Source organism: Megascapheus bottae, chromosome 2 (genome assembly GCF_031878675.1).
Source record: "Megascapheus bottae isolate mThoBot1 chromosome 2, mThoBot2.hap1, whole genome shotgun sequence".
NCBI lineage: Eukaryota > Metazoa > Chordata > Mammalia > Rodentia > Geomyidae > Megascapheus > Megascapheus bottae.
In genome coordinates, this window is record NC_143510.1 from 91050910 (window position 1) to 91077293 (window position 26384).

General features: G+C 49.6%; 1 protein-coding gene across 1 annotated transcript in view; it reads left to right on the forward strand.

The window, feature by feature from the left end:
* The first annotated feature begins 305 nt into the window (after window positions 1-305).
* Window positions 306-26384, forward strand: part of Sack1f (scaffolding CK1 anchoring protein F) — a 30782-nt gene continuing 4703 nt past the window's right edge. Inside the window, exons 1-4 of the mRNA XM_090358067.1 lie at window positions 306-830; window positions 21915-22082; window positions 22521-22642; window positions 23628-24304. Coding sequence (XP_090214193.1) covers window positions 354-830; window positions 21915-22082; window positions 22521-22642; window positions 23628-24304 — 1444 coding nt within the window. The 5' untranslated portion in view covers window positions 306-353. The remainder of the gene's footprint in view (window positions 831-21914; window positions 22083-22520; window positions 22643-23627; window positions 24305-26384) is intronic.

Genomic DNA, 26384 nt, shown 5'->3' on the forward strand with positions numbered 1-26384 from the left:
TCAGCCCCGAGGACCCGGAGCCGAGCCGGGCCTCGCCGGCCCTGGGCTCGTCGCGCCCTCGAGGAAGCCCGGAGGTCCCCGGGGAGGGGGGGGGAGGGGGCGGTGCCAGGCGCGGCGGCCCCGCCCCGCCCGACGACCGCGCCCGCGCGGCGGCCCGCGCTGATTGGCCATGTGGAGGGCGCGGGGCGGGGCCGAGGCCGACCTCGCGGCCAGGTGAGGCGCCCGCCCCGCCCCTCCCGTCGGCGGCTCCAGGTGAGGCAGCGGTGGCGGCGGCGGCGGCGGCGGCGGCGGCGGCGGCGGCGGGACCTCCGTAGGGGCGCCGGGGCCCGGACTGAGGCGGCGGCCGCGGCGTCATGGCGGAATCTCAACTGAGCTGCCTGGACGAGGCGCACGTGAACGAGAAAGTGACCGAGGCGCAGGCCGCCTTCTACTACTGCGAGCGGCGGCGGGCCGCGCTGGAGGCGCTGCTGGGCGGCGGCGAGCGGGCGTACCGCGAGCGGGTGCAGCGGGAGCGGCTGCGGGACTTCCTCTCGGGCCCCGAGCGCCAGGCCCTCCGCGCCGCCTGGAGCCCCTACGAGGACGACGCCGTCGTTGCCCCCGCGCGGGCCAAGGCCCAGGCCGCCGCCAAGGGCCCCGCCGAGCCCGGCGAGTCCCTGGCCTACTGGCCGGACCGCTCGGACACCGAGGTGCCGCCGCTGGACCTGGGCTGGACCGACACCAGCGTCTACCGCGGCGTGAGCCGCGTCACCCTCTTCACGCACCCTCCCAAGGAAGAGCAGGCCCCGCACCTGAAGCAGGTGGTCAGGCAGATGATCCAGCAGGCCCAGAAGGTAGGCCCGGCGGCCCCCGCCTCCCCGCACACGCCTCGGCCTCGCCTGGGGCTGCGGGGAGGCCTAGAGAGGAAGGACGCCAATGGCTTTGGACACTTACAAGGCTGGATGCAGGTTGGCCGTCGAGTTGTTGCGGGGGTCCAGAAGCAGCTGGCCTGCTGTGTTTCACTTCTCCTCTTGTCCTGCCCCCCCCCCACACACACTCCTGGACAGAATGGGGACTGTGAGGCCCACCGGTGACATGGGCCTCTCAGAAGCCTTGAGTATACCAAGCTCTGTGCAGCCCGCGATGGGCCTCGGCCATTCTCTCCATTCCTCAGTCCCAGCTTAGTTGCACTTGTCTGGCAAAAGCTTTGTCTAACTCCCAGACCCAGCTGACCTGACCCCTTCCCTTCTCACTCCCTCCTAGGGCTGTGCTGAAGTGAGTGCAGGAAGCTATTGCAAGCCCCACCTGTGGCCTGGGCACCCACAAGATTCAGGCGTTGCCACTGGGGGGAAAGAAAAGCTTCCTCTTCTACAAGGAAGTGATTCCAAGGTGGCTGGTTGGAACAATGGTCAGGCCCGTATATAAGGAGCAAAAGATGACTGAGATTTCTTTTGTGCCCTCCTGCACGTGGGTAGAGTTTCCAGATAAAATGTAGGCTATTCTGTTAAATTTTAACTTCAAAGAACAGCTCTTCTGTGTGCGGCTATCCCAAATACCACATACTGGTACGAAAATGGTTATTGGTTGTTTATCTGGAGTGCAAATGAAATGGAACATTCTGTGTTTTTCTTTGCTAAACCAGTCTCCTCTCCACCAAGGCTTGTAAAGAATCAGGGACAGTCTTTGGTGCTCAGATCTGAACATCCAGCAGGAGACTTGAGTTCACCAGGCTGCTTGCGTGTCTGTGGCCATGCAGCCTGGAACACGTACGATCTTGTCTAATTCAACTCTCTTAAGTATGCTGGGAGCCTCCTTTCCTGTTGGAAGTTGAACATGCCTGAAAAGGGAAAAGAAAGCTAGGAAGGGCAGGGGTGAGTCTCCCTTTTCTGGGAGGGTTGGTCCAGGTCGCCAGAGGAAGGGTTAACTTTTCACTGTCCCTGTTTCTGCCCTCCCTCTCCAAGTCATTCATTGTTCCTTGCCTGACTGAGCTTTCTTTGTATATGTCTTCGTAGAAGAAAAAGACAAGCTGGAACACAGAGGAGAGGGAAAGGGAAGTAGGTGGCAGAGCTGGGCAGCAGGCTGCAGCAGGGGTCAGGGGTCAAGTTTATGGCTAACAAAGGTTCTATTTATTTAGACCTTTATTTTATGCCAGCCTCTAATGATTACATTTTCTCATTTGCTTTTCACAACCACTGAGGTCAGGTAAGTGTTGTCCTTATTTTGGGCAAAGAAGAACCAGGGATCAAGAGAGTTAGGTTGAAGGTTACGTACATAGTTTGTGACTGAGCCAGGATCCCAATACCAAAGCTCTTGCTCTTAACCTCTGTATTACCCTGCCCCTCTTTTCTTCCTCAAGTAATGGGGCAATGGGATTCAGCAAGGAATTTGGATGGAGCTAGCTCTAATCTGAGGTACAGAATGTGTGGTAGTGTTACAAGAAGGGAGACAAGGGACCACTAGGGTTCTAGTCCCAGGTGGAAAGGAGGAGGCTATCCTGGAAGTGGGGTTTTCTCAACTCTTCAAATATTTACCAGTGGAAACTTCAAAAGTTGTGAGCCAGTCCAGATATTAAATGTTAGTTATTTCCTGAGTATCTACTGCAGGCCAGGCACCAACCATAAAGAAGATCCAACCTGTGACCTTTGCCCTTCCAAAATTTACTCAAACCTTTGGGGGAAGGAAACAAGTTTTTAAGGACAGACATGTCTAATTTGCAAAGGCTTTCTAAGGGAATTGTGTTACAGAGTTGGGGAGAGAAAGAAACAGGATAGATAGTTTCTCAGTAAGAGGCCTGGAGAGGGAGTGAGAGGGAGGGATTTTTCGGGTCTGGAAAATGCTTGAAGGGGGCCAGGAGCGTGGCCTAGTGGTAGTGTGCTTACCTATCTTGCACAAAGCCCTGGGTTTGATTCCCCAGAATCCCACACACAGAAAAAGGCGGAAAGTGGCACTGTGGCTCCAGTGGCAGAGTGCTAGCCTTGAGCAAAAAGTATCCAAGGACAGTGCCCAGACCCTGAGTTTAAGCCCAGGACTGGCCAAAAAAAAAAAAAAAAAAAAAAAAGAAAAGAAAATGTTCTGAGGTTTGGCAGCAGAGCTGTCCAGGTGGGAGCTGAGTTCTGTATGGAGACTTGGGGATTGGGACTGGCCCCTGGGAATAACTGCTCTAATCCAGGCCCTTTAGGCTCCTGTTCTTAATAACCACCCCTCCTGTCTGTATAGCACCCTGTTTCACTGGCAAGGAAACTGAGGCACAGAGAAAGAAAGGGGCTTGTCCAAAACTTATATTGCTAGTTAGATAAAGACCTAGACCCCTGGGCCATATTCTCAAGGTGGCAGGCCATAACCCCTGCCTGGCCCCATTCTCCACTCCAGCTTGTCTAACTGGCAAGCAACCTTTCATGCCATGGAATTAGAATCTTCCTCATTCACCCCCAGGGAGGGAATTTTCTTTGTTCCTGGGAGAGTTCAGCTGCCAGGAAGCTGGGTGCCAACCATGAAATGGTTTATGTGTAGAGACAGTGGAGGCAAGTGGAAGTATGTGCCAAAGACATTTGGGTTTTATTTCATTTAATCCTTTGAGTAACCTTCTAAGGTGCTATCCTTTTTGTTTCCAAATGACGTACAGGAAATTAAGGTTCAGAGGAAGCTGTCTTGATTGGCCCACAGTCAGTCTGGGAGGGATTCTGCCTTTCTGTACCTGCTCCTCTGGCACATGGAAGAAGAAGCCTAATTAAGGGGTACTTTGTAAACATGGTTGAGGTTTAGGGGAGGAGTTACAGCTTGTGGTAGCTGGTAGGGAAGCAGCCCAGCAGATACAGAGGTAGGCAGGCCCCTGGAAACAAGAGCTCTAACCCTGTCTATGCCCACCCAACTCCCAGGCCCTCTAGGTTCCTGCTCTTAATAACTACCACTTCCTGTCTGTATAGCACCCTGTTTCATGGGCAAGGAAATTGAGTCACAGAGAAGAAAAGGGGCTTGTTCAAAGCTTATATGGCTGGTTAGATAAAGACCTACATCCATGAGGTATATTCTCAAGGAGGCATGAGGGGAAGGCCTCAGAGTAGATGGGTCTGAACTACTACTTTCTGGAAATGGCTGAAAGCCCTTTCTAAGCTGTGCAGAATTCAGAGTCAGCAGTATTTAATTATGGGGATAGATTCCCTTTCCCCTGAGAAGCCTGTTTATTTTTATTTATTTATTTATTGCCAGTCCTGGGCTTGGGCTCAGGGTCTGAGCACTGTCCCTGGTTTTTCTCAAGGCTAGGGCTCTACCACTTGAGCCACAGCACCACTTCTGGCTTTTTGCTATGTATGTGGTACCGAGGAATCAAACCTGGGTCTTCGTGCATGCTAGGCAAGCACTTTAACCACTAGGTCAAACTCCAGGCCCAAACCTGTTTATTTTTGTATCAGTTAATGATGCCCATTGTCTGCTTAAACTGCCTTCAAAAAAGGAGGCCTTAGGGACCCAGAAATGAGCAAAGCCCTGGCCTGTGTTGGGCGACTTGCTGCTGTAGAGAAGGTAGAGATCATTGTAACTGCCAGGGAGTGAATGTCTGTGGACTGGGGTGTTCTTAGTTCTTGTTTTTGTAAAATCAGAGTAAGAGGAACAAACATCTATCATCCCATCTGGCTGGCAACTTGGCAAGGATTATGTGTGCATTGTGTGTGTCTCTTCAATCACTGGCCAAAGATTTCGGAGGTCTACGATGTGCCAAGGCATACACTAGTTAAAAAAAAAAAATATATATATATATATATATGTATATATATATATCGGCTCTTAAGTAGCTTAATAGTTTACTAACCCATCACTATAATTCAGTATGACAAATGCTTGTGAGAGGGTATCATGAAGCAGGTAGGGCACTAGTCCAGTCTTGAGCCAGATTGGAATGCCTTTAATGCCTACACACAGAAGGAAGGATGCCCTGGCATCATGCCCTCTGCCTTTCCTCTTTCTCAGGTTCCCTTTGATCAGCAGCATCCTTTTTTTTTGTTTGTTTTTCTTGGTCTTGGGGCTTGAACTCTGAGCCTGGATGCGGTCCCTGAGCTCTTCAGCTCAAGGCTACCTCCCTACCCCTTGAGCCACAGCGCCACTTCAGTTTTCTGGTGGTTAATTGGTGGTAAGGGTCTTGAGGATTTTATTGCCCGGGCTGGCTTTGAACTGCGATCCTCAGGTCTCAGCCTCCTGGAGTAGCTAGGGTCACAGACATGAGCTACCTTGCCTGGCCATCCTTTTTTTTTTTTTTCCCAAGGGCAGTTTCATGGATTTGGCAAGTTATTACCCTTCAAGATCATCTCCAAAATGGATGCTTGACTCATACATTTCCAGGACCTACCACCAAACACACCAGTGACCCAGCTCTTCAGACTGATTTCTTTGGTGCCTCAATAGCTGCTAGGCCACATATTGCCTTCATTTATCAGGAGAGATCCAGAAACAGTGACATCTCTAGACACAGGGCAAGGAGATGACACAGCCTCCCTTTTCCTTGTTATTTCATCAGGTAATTCTTCAGTCCAGAATTACCACGTGGCTTGCTGATTCTCCTCGACTGGGAGCTTAGACAAAGCAAAGACTTTCTCCTCTCGGTCACTTTTGCAGGGTTGCAATGGTAGCAGGTCACTGGTGGTTGATGACCTGTTTAGAGACAGGTCTATTTCCCCCAGGAGGCAAATGCCTGGAGCCCTCCCTGATGAATTACCCAAGGGAGATGGGGTGGGGGTTTCCTCTAGTCCTCATCGTAAAGGGGACAGACGTGCTTTAAATACAGGGGCAGGGAGGGGGTCAGAAGGATCTGGAGAATAGCTCCAGAGCAAATGACATGGTCTGGGTAGAGATCTGGACAGCTAATCGTGTCCTATAGCGTGTGGCAAGATCCTGGAGTCACCAGTTCTCCTCACCAAGAGATCTATCTTGAAGATGACAGCCTTTGTCTAGAGGAAGGCTGCTTTCTTTCCAAAAGAACCTCAGTGAACTCTTTCCTTTCTGCTACATCTAAGAGCAGCAAGACCTCCTTCCGCTATGACTGGTCCTATGTTGGGCACTGATATACAAAGATAAAGCTGTCTCTTCCCCCCTACACACACACCAAAATGGCTCACATTTACAATTCTGAAAAATGTCCTGGTTTATGGGATCTGAGAGTCGGATCCTCACCACCTCACACGTCACACCTCACCACCTTGCTGGAGAGATGGCTGCCCAGGTCTTGTTCCTGATGTCTCCCTGCCTCCCCTCGTACCCACCTCTCCCCTGCCATCACCGAGGGACAGTGAGTTTCGGAGCTGGTATGCTGTATCTGAGAAGTGCCTGAAATGCACAGAGCAGGAGGAGGCCTTTCAGGAATCTGCAGCTCCCTCTCTTACCCCACCCCGAAACACCATACCTTCTTTTCTGCCATTCCCCAAATTATTGTTCTACATAGGCCTTGCTTCAGAGGTACCAGACAGTCCTGGAGTCCTTGTCCCACTAAGGCTGGTGGAGAATAAGCACTATATAGCCTTTCCAGGTTCTTACCCCAGCCTGTCCAGGTATCCTTGGCAACCATAGGTGTCTTGGATATGGGAGTTCTGAGAAAGACATTGATCCCAGAAGTAAGGATTTCAGAGCAGTGGAGCTCTGCCTTCCTTGTCAGGACAGAAAATAGGGCTGTGCTGTTGAAAGATACTGGTTTCTGTCCTGATGTAGCTTAGCTGTGTTCTTTTCAGCAAATCTCTTTCCTGACTGGTAAAATTGAGGCACTAGCATCTAGGCAATAATGTCTAGGTTTTAGGAAAGGAGAGATGGTATGAAAGCTAGGACACTGGAAAATATCCTGTAAATGTTGAATGTCCTGGAAAATAACTGCTATTTTCTCTGAGCATGGCTGAATTTCCTCCAGGAAACTGGGGTGCCCTGCCCAAGCAGTTAAAGCTGGCAAGTTAGGACCAGTAGGCCTGTCAGGTGTGCTTCCTGTTTCCTCCTCAGATCCTCACCCACTTCCCTTCTTGGATGCATCCATTGGCCTGGATTTGGTGACAGTTGGTGAAAACAACTATGTACCTGCCTCTGAGCTGCCTGCAGGAATCTGTAGCACCCAAATCCCTGTTCCAGCATTTTCGCTGGGATCTGCCATGGGCACAGAGGTATAAGGCATGAAAGAGGTGTGGAGGCTCCCCAGTTCCTAAATCCAGAATCCTTTGAGGATGATTCCCAGATCTAGGCAGCCTGCAGAGGCTTAGCCAGGCTGATCACAGACTCAGCCAGATCCTTGAGGCACTCTGGAAAAAACTCCCCAGGTCCCTGGACTCACGAGATGGAGGCCTGGCACTTTTGTTGGAAAGGACCTCTCCCATCATCCATTCCTGAGTCTAGGTGTGGTGCTGAGTGTAGATTAGGGCCATTCTCTACTTCGGAGAAGAGGGAAAGTAGGTGCTGGCCCCTGGAAGTCTTTTTTTTTTTTTTTGGCCAGTCCTGGGCTTGAACTCAGGGCCTGAGCCCTGTCCCTGAGCAACTTTTGTTTGAGGTTAGCACTCTACCACTTGAGGCACAGCACCACTTCCAGCCTTTTCTGTTTATGGTACTGAAGAATTGAACCTGGGGCTTCATGCATGCTAAGCAAGCACTCTAACCACTAAGCCACCCTCCCAGCCCACCCCTAGAAGTCTTATACATTGGGTCCCTGAAACTATTTTGTGTGTGGGGGGGGGTCATAAGGCTTGAACTTGGCCTGGGCGCTGTCCCTAAGCTCTTCAGCTCAAGGCTACTGCCCTACCCTTTGAGCCAAGCCCACTTTCTGTTTTCTAGAGGTTAATTGGAGATAAGAGTCTCGGGTCCTTTTGTGCTCAGGCTGGCTTTGAACCTTAACCCTCTGATCTCAGCCTCCTTAGTAGCTAGGATTACAGGCGTGAGCCACCGCGCCTGGCTTGGGTCCCTGAAATGCTTTACAAAGGATGGTCCCCTCAGAGATCAAACAGAGGAGGCAGAGCCTCAGGAAACTTCTTCAGAACCTATTAGTTTCATAGTGGCTTTAGTTCTGTGAGGCAGAGCTCTTAGAAAGCCCAGGCAACTATCAGAGGAAGGAGTCCAGGACTGGGAGCCGGGAGCCAGGGAGTCCTCACTCCTGTACTGCCCAGCTGTTTTCCTTGATTTTGCTGGACCTCTATTTCTGCATCTGTTAAATGGGAATAATTTTTGCTGCCTTGTTTGTATTTACAAGGTTGTGCTGAGAATCCATTTACCAGGCTCTGAGAAAACACCTTAGAAAAGCTGAGTGATACATGCACAGAAAGTGATTCTCCACCATTAAGAAAACAGGTATTGTGAATGTTTGCTTCCTTTTGCTAATGCAGTTCAGCCTCTTATGAGAGACATAGTACTTTTCCTGAGTCTCGGGCAAAGCATGACATTGCAGAGCTTCTGAAGTAGGCTAGCTGAGATCCTACCCAGGTGTCTGCAAAATGCAGGTTAACCTTGAGAACTGGCCTTTGAAACCAACTCTTTCCTCAAAAACTTTCAGAAATACTCAAAATATATTTATCACCAAGTATATTTTTGCCAGCTAGGCCCTGGTTATCGTACAGACTAGGCCTAGAAACATGTACGTACGTGACTGTTCACTGCTCTGACCTGGGCTGAATAAGGGACAGAGGGTTCTTCCTGGCCAGCAGTACTGGGGAGGTTACACAGAGTACTGGGGACACGGAGTGTGGGAAGTGCCAGGAACCTGTCTTGTCCTCTTCAGTGGTCACTTTCTGACACCCCAGGATCTGTGCCCCTGGTAGAAGAGCACAGGAGATCCCCAGCCCCACACCCTTCCCCCTCCATACTCTCAGCCCCTGGGATGCTGGCTGGCTTTGGCTGACTGCCAGCGCACTGCCTGCCCCCTTGGAGTATACAAAGTAGAACCTGTTTTGGGGCCAGCTTCATCAGAGCTGGGAGAGAGAAAGCAGGGCAAAGAACAAACATGTAGGACTAGGCCCTAGCTATTACCTGCCGCCTTCCTAGCACTAAGTTTTCCTCTACCAATCACCAGAGCCACCCCTGCCCCAGCCACAGTCCCCTTCCTCCTCAACAGGCCCCAGACCTGATCCCCCGACACATGCCACCCCCTCCCCACCATGTCCCAGCCCTGGTCCTCCCACCACTCTGCCACCAGAACTGCTTTCTCCAGTTTTCCTTTTCCTTCTCTGAAGGCCATGGAGTCTGTGGACCTGCCAGTGGTTACAGGATTTTAGATCTGGACAAAAGCCAATGGCTTTTCTAATGATGAGTGCCTGGCCAGGTTTTCTGATGATCTGTACATACAGCACAGCTTGTATGCTGGTCATTATTCTGCCCCACTCTTGGAGGTACTGGACGTGTCTGTGTGTGGGAAGCTCTAGATTAGCGTTCTTTTTGCGTTTTTCCCCATCAGTGAATGAGTCAGGAGATGGGGGAGCAGAGACATGGACCAGGACTTTTTCCATCTGGTAGTTTTTCAAGGACAGATTGTGAGTGTCCTTAACTCCTCCTCCCAAGAGGGTTTCCAAACTGCCTAGAGAGTCCCCTGATTCTATAATCAGTCCATATATTTTCCTGAGGACCTACTGTGTGCCAGGTACCAAACTTTACAGATGAGTAAAACAGAAACCCTACCTTAAGACTAATGGATGAGAGAGAAAGAAAATTAATTTCAGTGTAGTGGTGCTAGTTATTATTTACTGGGCATTTAAGTGCTATATCTTTTTGTTTGTTTGTTGGTGAACTTGTTTATTGTGGTAGTGGATCCAACTCAGGCCCTTTTATATGCAAGACAAGTCAGGGTTCCAGAACTACTAGCCTTTTTTTTTTTTTTGGCCAATCCTGAGGCTTGAACTCTGGGCCTGAGCACTGTCTTTGGTCTTTCTTAAGACTAGAGCTCTACCACTTGAGCCACAGCACCATTTCCAGCTTTTTCTATGTATGTGGTACTGAGGAATCAAACCTGGGTCTTTGCACATGCTAGGCAAGCACTCTACCACTAGGCCAAACTCCCAGCCCCTAGCCTATTTTTATTTAAACATAATGATAACCCAGCAACTTTCTGTGTTACAGATGATAAACTAAGGATCGAGAGAGGATAAATAAAGTCATAATGCTGGTAAATAATAGAGCTGAAAGGGAACCAAGATGATTCTGATTCCCAGACTTGTGCACAAGTACGGAGTTCAGGCTAGCAGAGGCTTCCTGTGAATTGACAGTAGAATCAGCAAGTTTTTGTCAAAGCAGGGCAGGCAAGGGGTGGGGCTTATGTGCAAAGCTTGAGGCCTTGGGGCCTATTCTTAAACCCAAATGGCTCCCAACTAGTGGCTTCCCCACTAGGCCCCTCCCTGCCCTCTCACCTTGCCTCTCTGGGGAGGCCTTCCCAGATCCCATCAGTAGGCCATGGCTGCGTTACCCCCAGAGCTGACAGGCTGCTAGCTCCAGTTGCCCTGCCCTTATGGATCAAGTGAGAGACATTTCTTCTACAGGACTTCTTGATCCCTGCCTAGCTCTGCCATGTGCTGCACAGAGCCAAGAGCTCCAGGCCATAACCCCAACTAGCAACTATCCTAACACTCGTTTGTGTATCTTCATTGGATTTTTTTTAGCAGCTGATTTATCTTCCTAATTATGTTTGGCTTTAAGCTAATGTTAAAATGAGCTTGCATTAGATAATTTTCACTAATTAACACCAACTTAGTGCAGGGGAAGTCATCCCAGAAGCACGCTGTGGGGCAGGGGAAAGCTGGCCTCTGATCTTAAAAAGAATTACTATGCTTACTCCCTGGTGGGTCACGTATGCTCCTTTCTGGCTGCGTGAGCCGATCTTATGTGTGTGAGTACATCTGTCCTCTCTCTCTGCAATCAGGCTTGTCTCCTCTGGCTATCCCCCTTCTTTCAACTTCTGTCTCAGGGTGTAGATGACCTCACAGGGTCAGACCAGTAGAATGTGAACCCCAGGGTTCGTTCCCCAGGGGGAGGACATGACCTGCAAGGCCAGAAACTCAACCCTGAACTGAGGCTGAGGAGTCTAAAGAAGAATGTGGTCTTGCTGGGCACAGTTGGGCACCAGCCGCTGCCAATGCAGCCAGGGAGCCTGATTTGTAATGATGTCTCATTAGTGAGTCCAAACAGCAGAATGTGACTACAGACATCTGGGAAGCCTCGCTGACAAAGCACAGATGCCCTACTGGTGAGGTGGGGGCAGCCTGGCAGCCACATAAAAAACAGGACCCTGGCAAAGCCTGACCTCGATCTGCCTTCTTGATTGTCCAGAATTCAGGCCCAAATTGCATCCTCATTATGGAAAGAAGCTGCTGTGTGCAGGTGACTGGCGGAAGCAAGGACCATTCCGTGGGCAGATGGAAAGACAGCCCACCTATGACTTTTACAGACACAAGCCTGAGAAGATTTGCACCTGGAGAGGGTTTATGCCACATGGGAGGCAGAGGAGGTGGCAGTTCGGATAATCCTATGATGCTTTGGAAAAGGTAAAGCAAGGACCTCAGTGGAGAGAAAACATTCTCATCACCCCAGAGACAGAGGAGCGTTAGGTTGGAACACAGGCTGTCAGCCTGCTGGTATGTATCTGGAGAGCAGGCAGCACAAACTTAGGGTTGGGAAGGTGGAAGAACATACATCTTTGGGTCAAAAGCACATAGAAGGTCTCTGAATGCTCTCCCTCAGGGCCTTCTAGTTGTTTTTATCAGTAGTCAGGAGCTGTACTGCCTATGGGCAGAGAAATGGCTTGCTGGAGGTTATGTTATGAGATCTATATGATGGGAGGGAGAACCACCTGAACAGGTAAAGTGAGTAGGAGACACAGTGTGTGCAGTGTGCAGGACAGGCTCTGGAGGAAAGGCCTTGCTTGGCCATCTAGGTCAAAGGTATCATCACATCTCTTTTCATCCTTGAAGAACTGTAAGGTACCTTCACAGATGGACTTCAGAGAGGTTTGCCTTGTTCACAGCCAGTGTGGAAAGTCAGATTCCAAAGTCTGTTCTTTCCCTCACTGAGGTATCTAAGGGTGGAAGGAAGCAAGGAGGGTAGAGATCAGTGGCAGGTAGTGTTCTGTGGGTCCTTCCTGCCATGCCCCCTCCTCCTCTTTTAGTCCAGGTTACATGGAAGAGAAACTTAAGATAAAGCCCATTAGTTATTCAGTAGCTCACACTCTCTTGATCATTTGGATGGGGCCTAGGGCAGCCTAATGACAAAGAATGTTTTTGTTTTGTACCTAGAAAACTTTCCTCACTCATGGCCAGACTTAGTTGTTTTCTTAGAGCGGTGTGTGTGAACTCAGTGAGTGCCAGTAGACACTCAGCATTGATCAACCAATGACCTCGTGCAGGCTCCTCAGCTGCGCTGCCTTTCTCTTGAATTAGCTCACATTTGAACTTTACTGTAGGTGCAGTATTGCCTAGGCCTGTGGACTAAATCTCTACATGGGTGTCTATACCACAGGGCTATTTGTGGCTTCCTCCCAGGAGTTGTGGCCCCACCCTGTGAGTCTCTCCTCATTCCCTCCTCAGAAGTGAATTGATGGCCCTAATGATTGAGAGTTTTATATACAACCCACTGTCCTGTAGTTCTTATTCCACAGCACTTCTTCTTAGGTCTAGCAGGAGTGCTAGCAGGAATTCTTGGGGAATCTCAAAGAGGGGGATTCTGCAGTCAGACCTTGTGCAGACCCAGCTCGACTAGCTGCAGTAGGAAGGGAAGGGGATGACTGACCTCTGGCCCTAGACAAACAAGCCCTCCCCAACCCCGTGGGAAGCTGAACAGGTGACTATTTTCTAGAAGGTAGCTGCTTGCTTGGCCTGTTGTCCTTCCCTAAAGGACTTATTCAGATGGGGGCCTATAGCAGTCTCTATGACAGAGAAAGTCCTTTGGCAGGTACTCAAAGTGGTAGCAATCAAGCTTAATGATCCCCTCAAACCTGGGACTTGCTGGTATGCTCACATCTGAACCTCCAACAGCCCTGGGACATAAGCACAGCCCTGGGAGGCCAGCCAGATAGGTGTGGGAGGAACAAAGTCAAGCCCTAGGCTCACATTCATGTGTATGATCAGTAGTCAACTGCCCCCCAGGTCTTTCCACTTTCTCCCAGGCCAGATGACTGTCACCAGTATACCTCCAGGGTTAGTAGGCCCTCAGATCAGCAGGCTTGGCTTGTGGCCATTAGCTTTTTCTGCTGCATAAGGAAGGGGTGGAGTTTGGGATCTTACTGGTACCTGCTTTGGAGCCTGGAGCTCCAGGCCAGATTTGATCTGTCCCTGTAGTTTTCAATGTTCCTATCACCTGGAGGCTGACAGCTTGTTGATTACAGAAAAGCCCAGGACTGGTGTCAGAAGCCAGGCTTCAGTCCCAGCTCTCCCAAGACCTCGCTGAATAACTTTATTCTTAGGACTAGGTTAATGCCATCTGGGCCTCTTCCTAGTCCGAGGTTCTTGAGTCTGCAATGACTTCAAAGGAAGGGGCCAGGTACAATGGCATGGGGCATGAAGGTAGGCCTAGAGGCTTCCAGGGGGTTGATGTGGCCAAGTTCCCCCTCTAGGCCTCACCCTCCAACCCAGGGAAGCTATGTACAGATATGCTATGTGTACTGCTTGCACTGTCACCTGGCCTGATTTCTTTGGACTTCTCCCCTTGGTTTAGTATGTCCTTAGTCAGGGCTGTCTACTCCTTCAAGGTCTTCAGTGGGCAGAGTGAAGGCTGAGCTACCAGATCTTTGAGCTGTTGCTGTTCCCCCTTTCTCTGCACCCTTGAGGAAGAACTTCAACTCTGCTTTCAACAAAACAGGCTAACCAAGAATCCTGCTTGACATTCTCTCTTGTCTCAATGCCTTGCCATTAATGAAAAGAGAAGGGGAGGAGAAGACTGCAAACGAAACAATAGACATAAAATTTCTCCCTACAAACATGGAGAATAGACATTTGCTCTACGGATGGAGGCATTCCACTGGGGAATGGAAGATAACAAGAACAAAAGGAGTTGAAACTCCCTCATATTCACATGGTTGGGGATGCACCATTTGACCTTCATAGGAGACTTTTAGCCAATCACTTGGGGGTGGTACTGCTGGCACTGGTGGGCACCATCCACAGGAGATGCTAAACGTCCTGCAGCAGACAAAGCAGCCTCCACAGCAACGGCCTAGGAAGCCTGGGAAAGTCACTTGCACTAGTAGACAAGCCCTGCGTTCAACTGACTGGAGGCCATTGTGAGGGGCCCAAAATGAAGCTGGAGAGGAAGAAAGGGACCAGTCATGCAGCCCCTCAGTTGCCAGGTCCTGTAGCTTGGACCTCCTTGGAGGTAGCAGAGCCGATTGCATCAGACTTGTTTTAGGGAACTAGTGCTTCGAGAATGAATCAGAGGGTAGAGGCGGAGCAGGAAGGACAGTCAGAAGATTCTTCCCAAAGTTCAGCCTGAAATGAGGAGATCTTGAGCTAAAATATCAGCACTGCTGGTAACAACAAGGAACTAACCTCAAGAAAGTATCTGCAGGGGTGGGGCCCACAGGACTGACTCAGCAACTGACTGGAATTGGTCAGTGGGAAGAAACGAGTAGACTTGGGTTATGGCCAAGTCTGGGAAGATTTGATTTTGGAAGGGCCTGAGAGACAGGCTGGGGGACATGTCCTAGCAGCAGCCAGCTCTGGGTGTGGACATCTGGCAGCGTCCTGTATAGTCTGGGCATCCAAACTCCCCAGGGCTACAGGACGAGGTGAATCTCTATTTTCTATCTTTATTCTCTTAATGGCAATTAAGAGATCCCAAAAGAGAATCTGCAACGCTGGAAGGGTAATTAAACTTGAATGGCAGATAGAGGGGCTTCTAGCTCCCTAAAATCCTCTTCTTCCCCCACCTGCTCCCCCTCCCCCGCCCTTGCTTCCTGGGCAGGCTATCAAACAAGATGATGAGTTAACGAAACATCCCGAGAGAAGTCCTACAGCATCAGAGCCTCTTTGCCAGCGTGTCTGCAACAGCTTCTAAAAACGACTGCCAGCTCAAATTAACCTCTCTCCCAGCGTCGCACATCAATAGACAACCAGGTGATGCTCGGTGAGGTGCCAGCCAGGAGAGGGGCGGGATTTTTTTTCTCCTGATGTGTCCTTGGATTACTGAGCCTGTAAAGTTCTTTTCTTAAAAACCCAATTTCCTTGCATCTACGATACACTGGGAGCCTTGAAGTTGTGCTGACATGGAGAATCACCCGGACCTGCTCTGTGCCGCAATGGAGCAGAGGGAGGGAGCCTGGTTTCCAGGGCCTGATGCTGAAAAGCTGAATGTCAAGCCAGGCCCTCAGAGACCAAAGTGGAGGGTAATTATCACCTCTCCACAAGTAGATTGCAGGAGTCAGTGAGCAATTGATTTTTTTTCTACTACAGATATTTCATTGTGTAATTGGTAGTGACACAGATGACTGGCTCTCACCAGTGTTCGCAGACCAGGCCTCCTGCAAACCAGTCTAGGAGGCTGCCACCTCTCACACACTTAGGAAGTTTGGGGCAGGGACAGGTCAGCTTCCTCTGCTTTCTCAGTTACAAAATGAACATTAAGAGTGCAAATCCCAGAAGCTCGCCCAGACAGCTCAACTCAAGGCAGTCCTTGAGTTGCACAGTGTAAGAGAGTGGAGAGGTCCACGGGCTTTGGCTTCAGACAGTTCTTGGAAGGTGAGCTGGTACTCTGGGAACCCCATTTCTGATGGAATGAAACTGGAACTCTGCAGTACCCTCTCAAAGGCCCCTGTGAGGCAGCTGGACTGCCCACCCCCCCATACCCACCTATAACTACTCTGGACCAGGAAGACTTGAACATGGGCTTCATTCCATGTGATTGGTTTGGCTTTATTTTTTCCAGTCCTGGGCCTGAGCAGGACCCTTGGGCTTTCTCAAGACTAGAGCTCTACCACTTGAGCCACAGCACCACTTCCAGCTTTTTTCTATGTATGTGGTACCGAGGAATTCGTGAATGCTAGGCAAGCACTCTACCACTAGGCCAAACTCCTGGCTCTGGTTTGGCTTTTGTTGGTGGTGGTGCTGATCATGGGGCTTAAACTTGGGACATAGGTGTTGTTCCTGTTTTGCTTAAGGCTACCACTTTGAGCCACAGCTCCACTTCCAGTTTTTGAGTGGTTGAGTCTCCAGGGGACTCTTCTGCCTGTGCTGGCTTAGATGGCCATCCCTAGATCTCAGCCTCCTCAGTAAGTAAGATTACAGGTGTGAGCTACCAGCATCCCGCTGGTGTGGCTTTTTGAGACCTCAAGTGTGACTGATTGTGTACTGCCATTCATAAAACCCTGTAGCCACCAACCTATGAGGCGCCTCTCTCCCATCCTTTGTCCACATGTAGGCAGTCACAGTTGTGTTCAGTATATATCCTTGGGCATATTCTTATCCTTGAAAAAGACAGTGTTATTGTAGTAAAGAAAGACTATTTTACATAAATAGTATTAAGCTATCTAGATCTCTAACACTTTCAATTGAACTATCCATTTTTAAAAGTACTATCCAAGTCACTGCATGCCAAAGTGGCTCATTGCTGCTCATCCTAGCTCATGACCCACATTTTCCTTACCCAGTCTCCTGGAGAAAGACATCTAAATGGTTGCCAGCTCCTTGCTATCCCAAAGAAAGCTGGAATGCCTCTTTGTTCCCGCCCTCTTCTAGCCTGTGCCAAGATCCAAGCGGCTCCCTGCGGTGCAGGGCTAAAAGTGGTTTTGCTGGCTTCTAGCAATGCATATGTTGAAACCCAGGACAATTCTGCCTGTTGCTCCAGACAACAGTCTCCTCCCAGTGTTATGAGGCATCCCCTTTCCTCACTTACCAATACCATCTTTCTAATTTTTAATTCATCTGTAGTTGTAAAATGGTAGTTGTCTCTCATTTTTCTGATTGTTACCTAAAGTCTGTTCTTTATATGCTCATTAGCCATTCAGATATCTCCTCTTGGGAATTGCCTCTTCAGATCTTTTGCCTACTTTTCTAATTATTTTTCTGCCTATTCATTGCTGATTTACAGAAATCCTTTGTATATTACCAATTCCTTTTGGTGGCATATATTGTACTTCTGTCACTTGTCTGTTACTTTTGTTATAATACCTTTGTTCGAACAGGAAATCCCTCATTTCTTCAAATATATCTTTCCAATTTTATTTGCTTTGTGGCTGGTGATTTTAGAACTTTAAGAAATCCTTTCTCAAGCCCAGTACTGGTGGCTCACCCCTGTAATCCTAGCTGCTTAGGATCCTGAGATCTGAGAATCATGGTTCAAAGCTAGCCTGGGCAGGAAGATGAGACTCCTTTTGTTGTTGTTGATTGTGGGACTTGAACTCGGCTGCCTAGGCGCTGACCCTGAACTCTTTGCTCTATCGCTTTGAGCCGCACTGCCACTTCTGATTTTCTGGTAGTTAATTGGAGATAAGAGTCTCACAGACTTTCTTGCCCAGGTTGGCAGAAAAACAAAAATTTTTTTAAAAAAAGAAAGAAAACAGAAATCTTTTCTTATTTCATGAGGATGTTTTCCTATATTTCATCAGTTTCCATGTTAGTTTTATCTTTTACATTTCAGCCTACCTGAAATTTACCTTTCTATGGTGTGAGTTAGGGATCCACCTTTATTTTTCCCTATATTAACCAAATTTACCAGTAAGCAGCCATAAAACAGCATCTTTTCTCCGCTTAGTTGTGAGTCTAGCCCTGTCATAAAGTTAGAGTATGTGTCTGTGTGTGGACTCATAACTCTGTTCCAGTAGTCCATTTGTCAGTTCCTCCATCGGTACTATAATTGTTAGTACTGTAGCTTGTTACTGTGTCCTAATTTTCTGTAGGAGCTATGTCTCCTTTTGGCTTTTGTTTTTAAAATTGATATAGCTATTTGTACCTCTTCATTCTGCCTCTAAACTTTGAAGTACTTACATAGCTCAAAAACATTTACTTAACTTTTATTGGAATGTTATTGAATTTTACTGATATAGGGAAAATTGGATTAAAAATTATTGAACTGTATTATCCTGTCATGACTTATCTTTTCATTTATTCAACTATTAAAGTATTCTTTAATAAGATTTTCAAAAATTCTCCCTAAATATCATATGCTTAAGATGTGAATGAACCTTTTTTATTGTATTTTACTTGGTTACTATTGAAGAAGAGAGCTGTTGACTCTGAAGTTTTACTTTTATCTGACAGTCTCACACAATTCTAATAGCTTTTCTCCTGATAATACTGGGTTTTATGAAAACATCATCTGTAAATATTGACAATTTTGTCTTCTGTTCTCATATCTCATTTCATTTTCTTATTGTATTGCATTGGTTAGGACCTCTAGATCAATAACATGTTTGAGATGTATTCTTGGTTTGCCTGATATTTAAAGGAAATCATTTTAAGTTTTTCTGTTAATAAAATATTTCATATAGAAAGGAAAGTCCTTTGTGAGAATTTTAATCATAATTAGGGGTCTAGCTTTGTCAGATACTTTTAAAAATATTAAGAAAAAATATGATTTTGATTCCATGATGTAAATGAAACTGATGTATTTACTGATATTGAATCATCCTTACATTCCTAGGATAGTAGCCTAGTTTTTAATTATTTCAACTTAGGGCCTCCCTTTTGCTAGGTAGCTGCTCTACTACTTGAGCCACCCTACTAGCCTTAATATTTTGTTTTATTTTTTAGTGTGTTATCCACATGATTTGAAATTTCAAATTCATTCATTGATTTTAGTATTCTTTTTGCCATTCTTCACTCTATTATACCTATAGTTACTTTGCAGCCAGTATATTTTCATCTCCTTTTGTCATCTCACTAGATATTTGTCCATTTAGTTGTTTTTTTCAAGAATAAATTTTTTATTTCATGTTTCTAAAAACATATAGCAGCAGTCCCATCACTGGGAAACAGTCAAATGGAGACTCCTGTCAGCTAGACCCAAATTTCTTGCTCTGCTGTGCGCTATGTATATGACTTTGTGCCTCTACATTTATGTCCTCAGTTATGAAATGGGAATGACAAAGAGAAAATTGTGAGAATTGGGTTAGAAAATTCACCTAAACCAAATGAATGCTTAGGCACTCATGAATACTAGAATCCACAGAAAGTATCTAGAACATGACAATCCCATCCACAGTGTCTGTATTAGTTAGTGAGGATTCTCCAGAAAAATAGACCTCTGCGTGTGTGTGGGGAGGGTGGGGAGAGGGAGGGAGGGCGAAAGATTGAGAGAGAGAGAGAGATAGACAGACAGACAGCATGTAGGCTAATTTGTTGTTATTTGAGATTTTTTTTTTAAGGATTTGGCCCCTTGGGGTTGTAGAATCCAGGATCCAGAATCCCAGGGTCGGCGGCTGCGGACTGGAGATCCAGGGAAGGGTTGCAGTCCAAAGTCAGGCTGCTAGCAGAATTCCTTCTTGCTCAGAAGTCAGTATTTGTTCTCTGAAGACCTTCCAACTAACTGAACAATGCTAACCCATGTGATAGAGGGTAATCTGCCTTAATTGAAGCCCTGTTGATTTAAATGTTGGCCTTATCCAAGATACCTCCCTATAATCTTCCATAGTAATGTTGGACTAAATGTCTGTACATCAGATTAACATGGGAGATTAACCATCACAGTGCTTTTGCCACCGCTAAGCATTTTGCCTGAAATGCCCACTTCAGAGGCCTCTGCTAGGTCGTGTGGCACCTGCGGATAGAATAGAAAAAGGCATTCCTTCCTTAGGCCAGCATGCTCCCCTGCAGTCTCACTCTCCTCTTTTCAGATAGCCTCCACAACTTCCCTGCTCACTCCCTCTCCCTATTCACTTGTCTTGGCGCCCTAAGGCATCTTGTTCTTTTTTTCCTCCTGTCCTGGGGCTTGAACTCTGTGCCTGGGCACTGTCGCTGATAGTGAGCTCCTTTACTGAAGGATAGTGCTCTACCACTTTGAGCCATAGCTCCTGTTTTTGTTTTTGAGTGGTTAATTAGAGGTATTAATTGGAGGTAACAGCCTCACAGGGACTTTTCTGCCTGAGCTTGGCTTCTAGCCTCAATCCTCAGACGTCAGCCTCCTGAGTAGCTAGGATCACTGCCAGGCATCCCATTCTGTATAGTGAAGTCTTTGCTATTCTGCCCTGGCTTGCCATAATGCCTGCCCCTCTTGAGGCTTGTGGGGCATTTTTCATTCAGTTAGCCACTGCTTATCTGTCTTCAGATCCTCACTTTGCCTGCAGGATGCAGGAATGATCACCTTCCTATTAATGGTTGACTGGAAGAAGCCGTGAAGAAGGAAAGTGATGTGTGAGGGGTGGGCGCGCAGAGACCCCAGGGGCAGAGTGGTGGTGGTACAGCATGTGGGTGAAGATAGTGTTGTACGGTGCTGGCGATGGAGGCTTGTGGTGGTTGCATTGTGCTGGGCACAGCTCTAAGTATATGCGCGTCCCTGAGTCCTCACTCAGGTGAGGTGCTGTTGACATAGGTACTGTTATTAGCTCCATTTTCCTGCCCAGGAGGCTTGGGGCATTGAGGCAGCAGGCATGAAGTTGGTATACCAGGCCTGTTTGCTCTAGGGTTGTCTTGCTTCTGTGTATGAGAGCATGTCAAATCCCTTGACAATGCGGCTGCTGCTCTAGACTTTCTCCCCAATCCTCATGGCAAATGTGCAGAGTATAAACAGAAAGTGATTGGTACGAGGTTGAGACCAGATCTTTCTCACCAGTCCAGGCCTCTCCTTGGCATAACACGCAGTGCCTGCAGCCTTGTGGCTAGAACACAGATCTAGCCACTTGCCAAATGAAGAGGACACAGCAAAGGACCCACGAAGGAGATTTATTACATGACAGCTGTGGGAGGACAACTTTCATTTGCACCTTTAACTGTGAGGTGGGGGAAGACAGGCATTGGCCTTAGCTAAATAGAGAAAACTGGGGTCAGGGGCTGAGAAGGGGGTGCAGGGTCAAGACAGGCCCAAGCCCTTCCTCCCAGCATTTCCCTGGAGGAGTTCCTGAGAAGTTGTCATTACTTTATCTGCTACTTGTAAGTTTGGCCTCATCTCCCAAGCTTTTGGCCTCTTTCTTTGGAGCAGTTTTTTTGTTTGTTTGTTTGGTGGGGGGTCATGGTGCTTGAACTCAGTCTGGTCTGGGTGCTGTCCCTGCTACCGCCTTACCCTTGAGCCAAGCCCCACTTCCTGTTTTCTGGAGGTTAATTGGAGATAAGAGTCTCAGGTCCTTTTGTGCTTGGGCTGGCTTTGAACCGTGAGCCTCAGATCTCAGCCTCCTGAGTAGCTAAGATTACAGGCCTGAGCCACCGTGCCAGCAGTTGTTTTTTTTTTTAAATTGGTAAATCCAATCACCCAAAAGGTGATTGCAAAGAGATTGCAGGAGAGAATGGCTCAGACCACAGGGCACAGATGCAGAGTGGAGATGAGGGAAAGGGTTCCCGCAAAAATAGCTTTTAAGGTTGCCTCTTAACATTTGAGAATGAAGGCAACTGAGTTAGAAAGGTATGTCTGCCCTGCCCTGCCACGGGTCTACACTGCCTGATGCATCAACGGGATTGACTTTTGCCAGGGAAGGGCTCTGAGCAGTGTCCTTGATCTGCAGATGGAGCAGGAGGGAAGGGCTCGACACCTGAGGCCAGAGGCAGCCCGGTCAACTGGAGTACTTCCCACCTGGGGAAGTACTGGAGAAGCACAGGGCTTTGCACTGCTGCAGGAAGGTCAAAGCACCTATCCCCTGTACCTCAGAGAGGGTATCTCCTTGTGCCTGTTCATTTCCCCAGGGTGGGGGTGGGGCAGCAGGAGACTCTCCGCCCTCCCCCCTTCCCTGATGCATCGCGCTTGCATGGGCAGGGCCTAGAGAACTCATAAGTAGTGCTTGCAGGCTGAAGTCACCCCCAGGGTAAGGGAGGCGTGGGCAGGTGTGTCTTGGCAGGTTTGTAGTCACAGCATGCCCACCAGTGCCCTTCCCTGCCCAGGTCATTGCTGTGGTCATGGACCTCTTCACTGATGGTGACATTTTCCAAGACATTGTGGATGCTGCCTTTAAGCGCCGGGTCCCCGTGTACATCATCCTGGATGAGGCTGGAGTGAAGCACTTCCTGGAGATGTGTCAGGGCCTGGAGCTCACTGACTTCCGTATCCGGGTAAGCTACACCGTGGGGGCAGGGCATGGCCAGGAGATGCCATCTGCTCCTTTCCTCTGGCTCCTCCTCCTGCCCACCCCCAAAATATGCAGCTCATTTGCTCAGGTAAAGTTCAGCTCTCTACTCTTTTCCAAGTTCAATTTTACCCCCTGGCTGCTGAGGCTGAAGAGGCAGCATTGGCCCAGTGGTGGGCTAATGAACCTACAGAGCCACTGGGGTCACTGTCAGGGTCAAGTTAGAGCTGTAGAGAACTTTGGGGAACCCCTGGACTTATCCAGATTGTTGCAACCTCCCTTATGGCACTCTTTCTGTACAAATGAAGGAAGCAGAGACTAGTGAGGCAGAGCCTGCAGGCAGGGTCCATGCACAAGAGGCTCTTCCTGTGCTGAAGCAAAGCCTTGTCCCGGCAGCCACGGTGCCTTTCCCCTCTCTCAACAGAACATCCGCGTCCGCTCTGTGACAGGCATTGGCTTCTGTATGCCCATGGGAAAGGTCAAAGGGACTCTGTCATCGAGGTTCCTCATGGTGGACGGGGACAAAGTAGCAACTGGATCTTATAGGTGAGTGGAGCCAGATCAGAGAAGATTCCAAGAGGCCTTGCTTTCTCTATTGATGGTAACTGTTCAGGAAGGGGCTCCAGCGGACACTCCACAGCCAGGAGTTTGAAGAGGCATCCTTTGCCCAATGCTAAACAGCTTTCTACCCGTCCCTTCCCTTAAGCTGTCTGGCTGATGTGTTATTCCAGAAAGTGTCAACTCTTCCTACGCATTAAGCACTGCCTGTGTGCCGTGGGCCGCGGCAGCTGGTTGCGTTTTGGAGTTAGTTCTCTTAGTTGGGACAAGCCGAAAGTAGAATGGACCAGATCTGGGGATGAAACGTGCAGATGTGGCACAACGGGATGTCTCTAGAATTTTAATGTAGAAATATAAATTGCCGGGAACACAAGAGACAGAATGTATGCAAGCTCTCTCTTCCATGTAAATTAAAATCTAAGTAAAAAGAGAGCTGAGCATATGTAATAATTAATGAATGGCCCAAATACTCTTTCCTGGCTAAAGTAATAGGTTTCTGTGGTGCTCTGAAAATTCAGAGAAGAACCAGTAAGAAATGCACACTAGTACCCTGGCAGCAGCTGCTCACTATGTAGCGAGTGTGTTTGTAGCAGGGACTTAGTTAATGTCTGGATGGGAGTTAGTTAAGTCAGCCTCACATACTGTAAGTTCAGTGATCTCGCTGGGATGTTTTATATCCTGGGTCCCATAAACCCTGTGTCGAACGGCACATAAGGACAGAAACCTGGTGTGACGCCAGGCCTGGTTTCTCATACCTTGTATCTGCTGCTGCCTTTCTCTGTTTGAAAAGGAGGATTTGGGTCAGTGTCTGGAGAGCACCCCAGCTTGAAGAAGGGAGGCGCCTTCCTCCGCCAAGCAGTATAACCCAGCTTCAGTGTGATGAGGCAGGTTGAGGCAGGAAGCCGCGTGTTGAAATGACTGCTGGCAGGCCGTGGAGGCACATGTACACGCTTTTATGTCCCCATGTCTCCAGGTTCACCTGGACGTCCTCCTATGTGGACAGGAACCTTCTCCTCCTCCTGACTGGGCAGAATGTGGAGCCCTTTGACGTGGAGTTCCGGGAGCTGTACGCCATCTCCGAGGAGGTGAACTTGTACCTGCAGCTGGGCCTGGCAGGAGGCGCAGGCAGACTTGGCCTCAACTACTCTTCCACCGTGGCCCGCAAACTTATCAACCCCAAGTACGCCCTGGTGGCAGGCAGCCGCCCTCCTCCAGGGGAGATGATGCGCTGGGCAAGCCGGCAGCAACGGGAGGCTGGTGGCAACCCAGAGGGGCAAGAGGAGGGCAGCGGCCGTGGAGAGGCGGCCCGGCGGCTGGAGAGCTTCCTGAATGACCTGGTCACGGTGGAGCAGGTGCTGCCCCCGGTGGAGCCCATTCCTCGGAGGGATGCCAAGATAGGCTCTCACATGCCCTTAGACTGGAGGCCCAAATCCAAAGAGATTACCCAGAACGGCAAGGGGGAAGCTGCCAACGGGGATGCCACCCCAGCCAAGGAGGGCAAGCGCTTCGGTGGTAGGTTCTTCAGCCGACGGGCCAAGAGGCCTGCAGTGCTCCACAGCACGGCCAGCTCCCAGTCCGCCGACACGTTTACAGATGCAGAGCTCCTGATGGGGAAGAGGCTGGCGGAGGATTCCAGGGCCAGTGTCTCAGGTAAGCCTGCTGCCCAGGGGTCCTGGGCCGCCCTGCCCCAGGCACCACCCCTGGCCCTAGGAGCGATCTTCGCCTCACATCTGTGGGCAGCAGCTTGCTGAGCTGGGGTGGGAAGGAAGTCAGAAGAGGCCTACCTCCCAGTCTGGCTCAAGACTACTTGTGCCCAGTGGCCCTGGCATATCTGCACACATCAATACAGTTCTGAGTTTTCATGGTCTTTTCTGTGAGAAGGGAGAGCCACACAGGCCTTGCTGCAGCAGTCACTGGACACCGGAGTCATTCCCCATAGATAGCATTCAGCTCTGCTCACAGGAACTGGAGCAAATGAAGGAAATGTGGCCAGAAAGGGCCTAGCCCATCGAGGAGAGGGCAGAGACCTGAGCCCTGGCTCTGCGGCTCCCATCCTTCCTGGCCAACCTTATTCCTTGTCAGATTTCCATCATCAGGCTCCAACCTAGTCAGACATACCACCTCACCTGGGCCCCGTTGGTGTCTTGGCCCTGCTAACAACTGCGTTCATGCTCTGGGAGGCACACAATGGCAGTGGTAACGATGGCTGTAGTGATGGAGGGGCAGTGGTGGCAATGGCTGTGGTGATGGTAGTGGAGGTGTCTTTCTGGCCATCTTTCTAGGATCCCCTCCAGGCCCTGGCTTTTTTTTTTTGTGGGGGGTAGGGCTTGTCCCAATCTAACACAGGGACTGGGCACTCTCCCTCGGGTTCTTTTTACTCAAGAGTGGAGCTCTACCTCTTGAGCCAGTGCTCTACTTCCAACTTTTGGGGGTAGTTTATTGGTGATCAGAGTCTCATCCCAGGCTGGCTTCAAATCACAATCCTCAGGGCTCAGCAGGATTGTAGGTGTGAGCCACCAGCTTGCAGCTAGGCCTGGCTGTCACCCCTCTCTAAAGCAGCCTCTGGTGTAGCTGTCCAGGGGGCTGGTGGTGCCAACCAGGCTGCAGTGCTTCCTTTCTCGTCTCCACATCCCTGAGCCAGAAGAGTTTCCATGTTGGGATTTCGCCCTCCATAGTTCTGTGTCAGTCTTGTTCCAGGCCCAGGACTCAGGTGTGATCCCATAAGCCCAATTCTGACCTGACGGTGAGTGGTTGCAGAGCAAGGACACAACCCCTTCCATTCCACTGACCCTCAGCCCCTGCCCCAGCTGTGCTCAGGGGTGTATCTGCATCTTGGCACTGGTTGGGGGGGTCTCTGACGTGAGCACAGTAGGAGCACCAGGACTGCCTCACCCCCCGCCCCCGCCAGAAGACTCTGCATAGTTCTCTCTCTCCTTTGCCTCCCACTGCGTCCCTTTGTGCCCTGAGGTGGCAAGTAGAAGCTGGGAGAGGTCCCATGAGTGGTCTCAGGGCAGTCTTGGACCACCTCAAACCCAGGCCTGAGCCCAAGCCCTCATCCTGTCAGAAGTGGGACAGCTGGCCCCTGTTCCTGACCCTCGTGGGCTCCCCACACCAGATGCCATCTTGTTGGAGAAAGGGTTGCCATGGTGAACACCTGGCAGGGAAGGGGGGGGGCAAGCCCACTGCAAAGGTGCTAGTCCCCAAATCTTGACTGGAAGTGTACCGGAAGCTTTCTCTTCCCTCTGCCCCTTACCCTGAGGTGCTGTTGCCATAGAAACGCAAGGCCCATTGTCTCGTCCCTGCCCGCTGACACTGGAGTGAGTCGCACAGCCCCAGTCATATGCTTGGATGACTTGGGTGGCCACTGCCGCCTGTTTCTGAACATTTGGCTAGGGCAACCCCTCCTCCATGCTGGGGAGGGCAGGGCACATCCACCCAGCTAGCTGCTGTGCCCAGAGCTTCCAGTTGTGGAGACCCTGCTCTGAAACTCAAGCTCCCTCCCGAGACCTCCCACTGCTTTCTTTCCCAAAGACAGGGATGAGACCACAGCCCCTACCCAAGGCCTTTGTATGCCTCCCCCTTCCCTTTGTAGGACACAGACTCCATCTTGGTGGCCCCCAATTGCACGTCAAAGGGCTGAGGCCCTGACAGGAGCCTGGGATGAGGCTGGAACCAACCCTCACTCACCTGCATCTGTGGGGAGGAAATCACTTTCACTTCTTGGCAATGG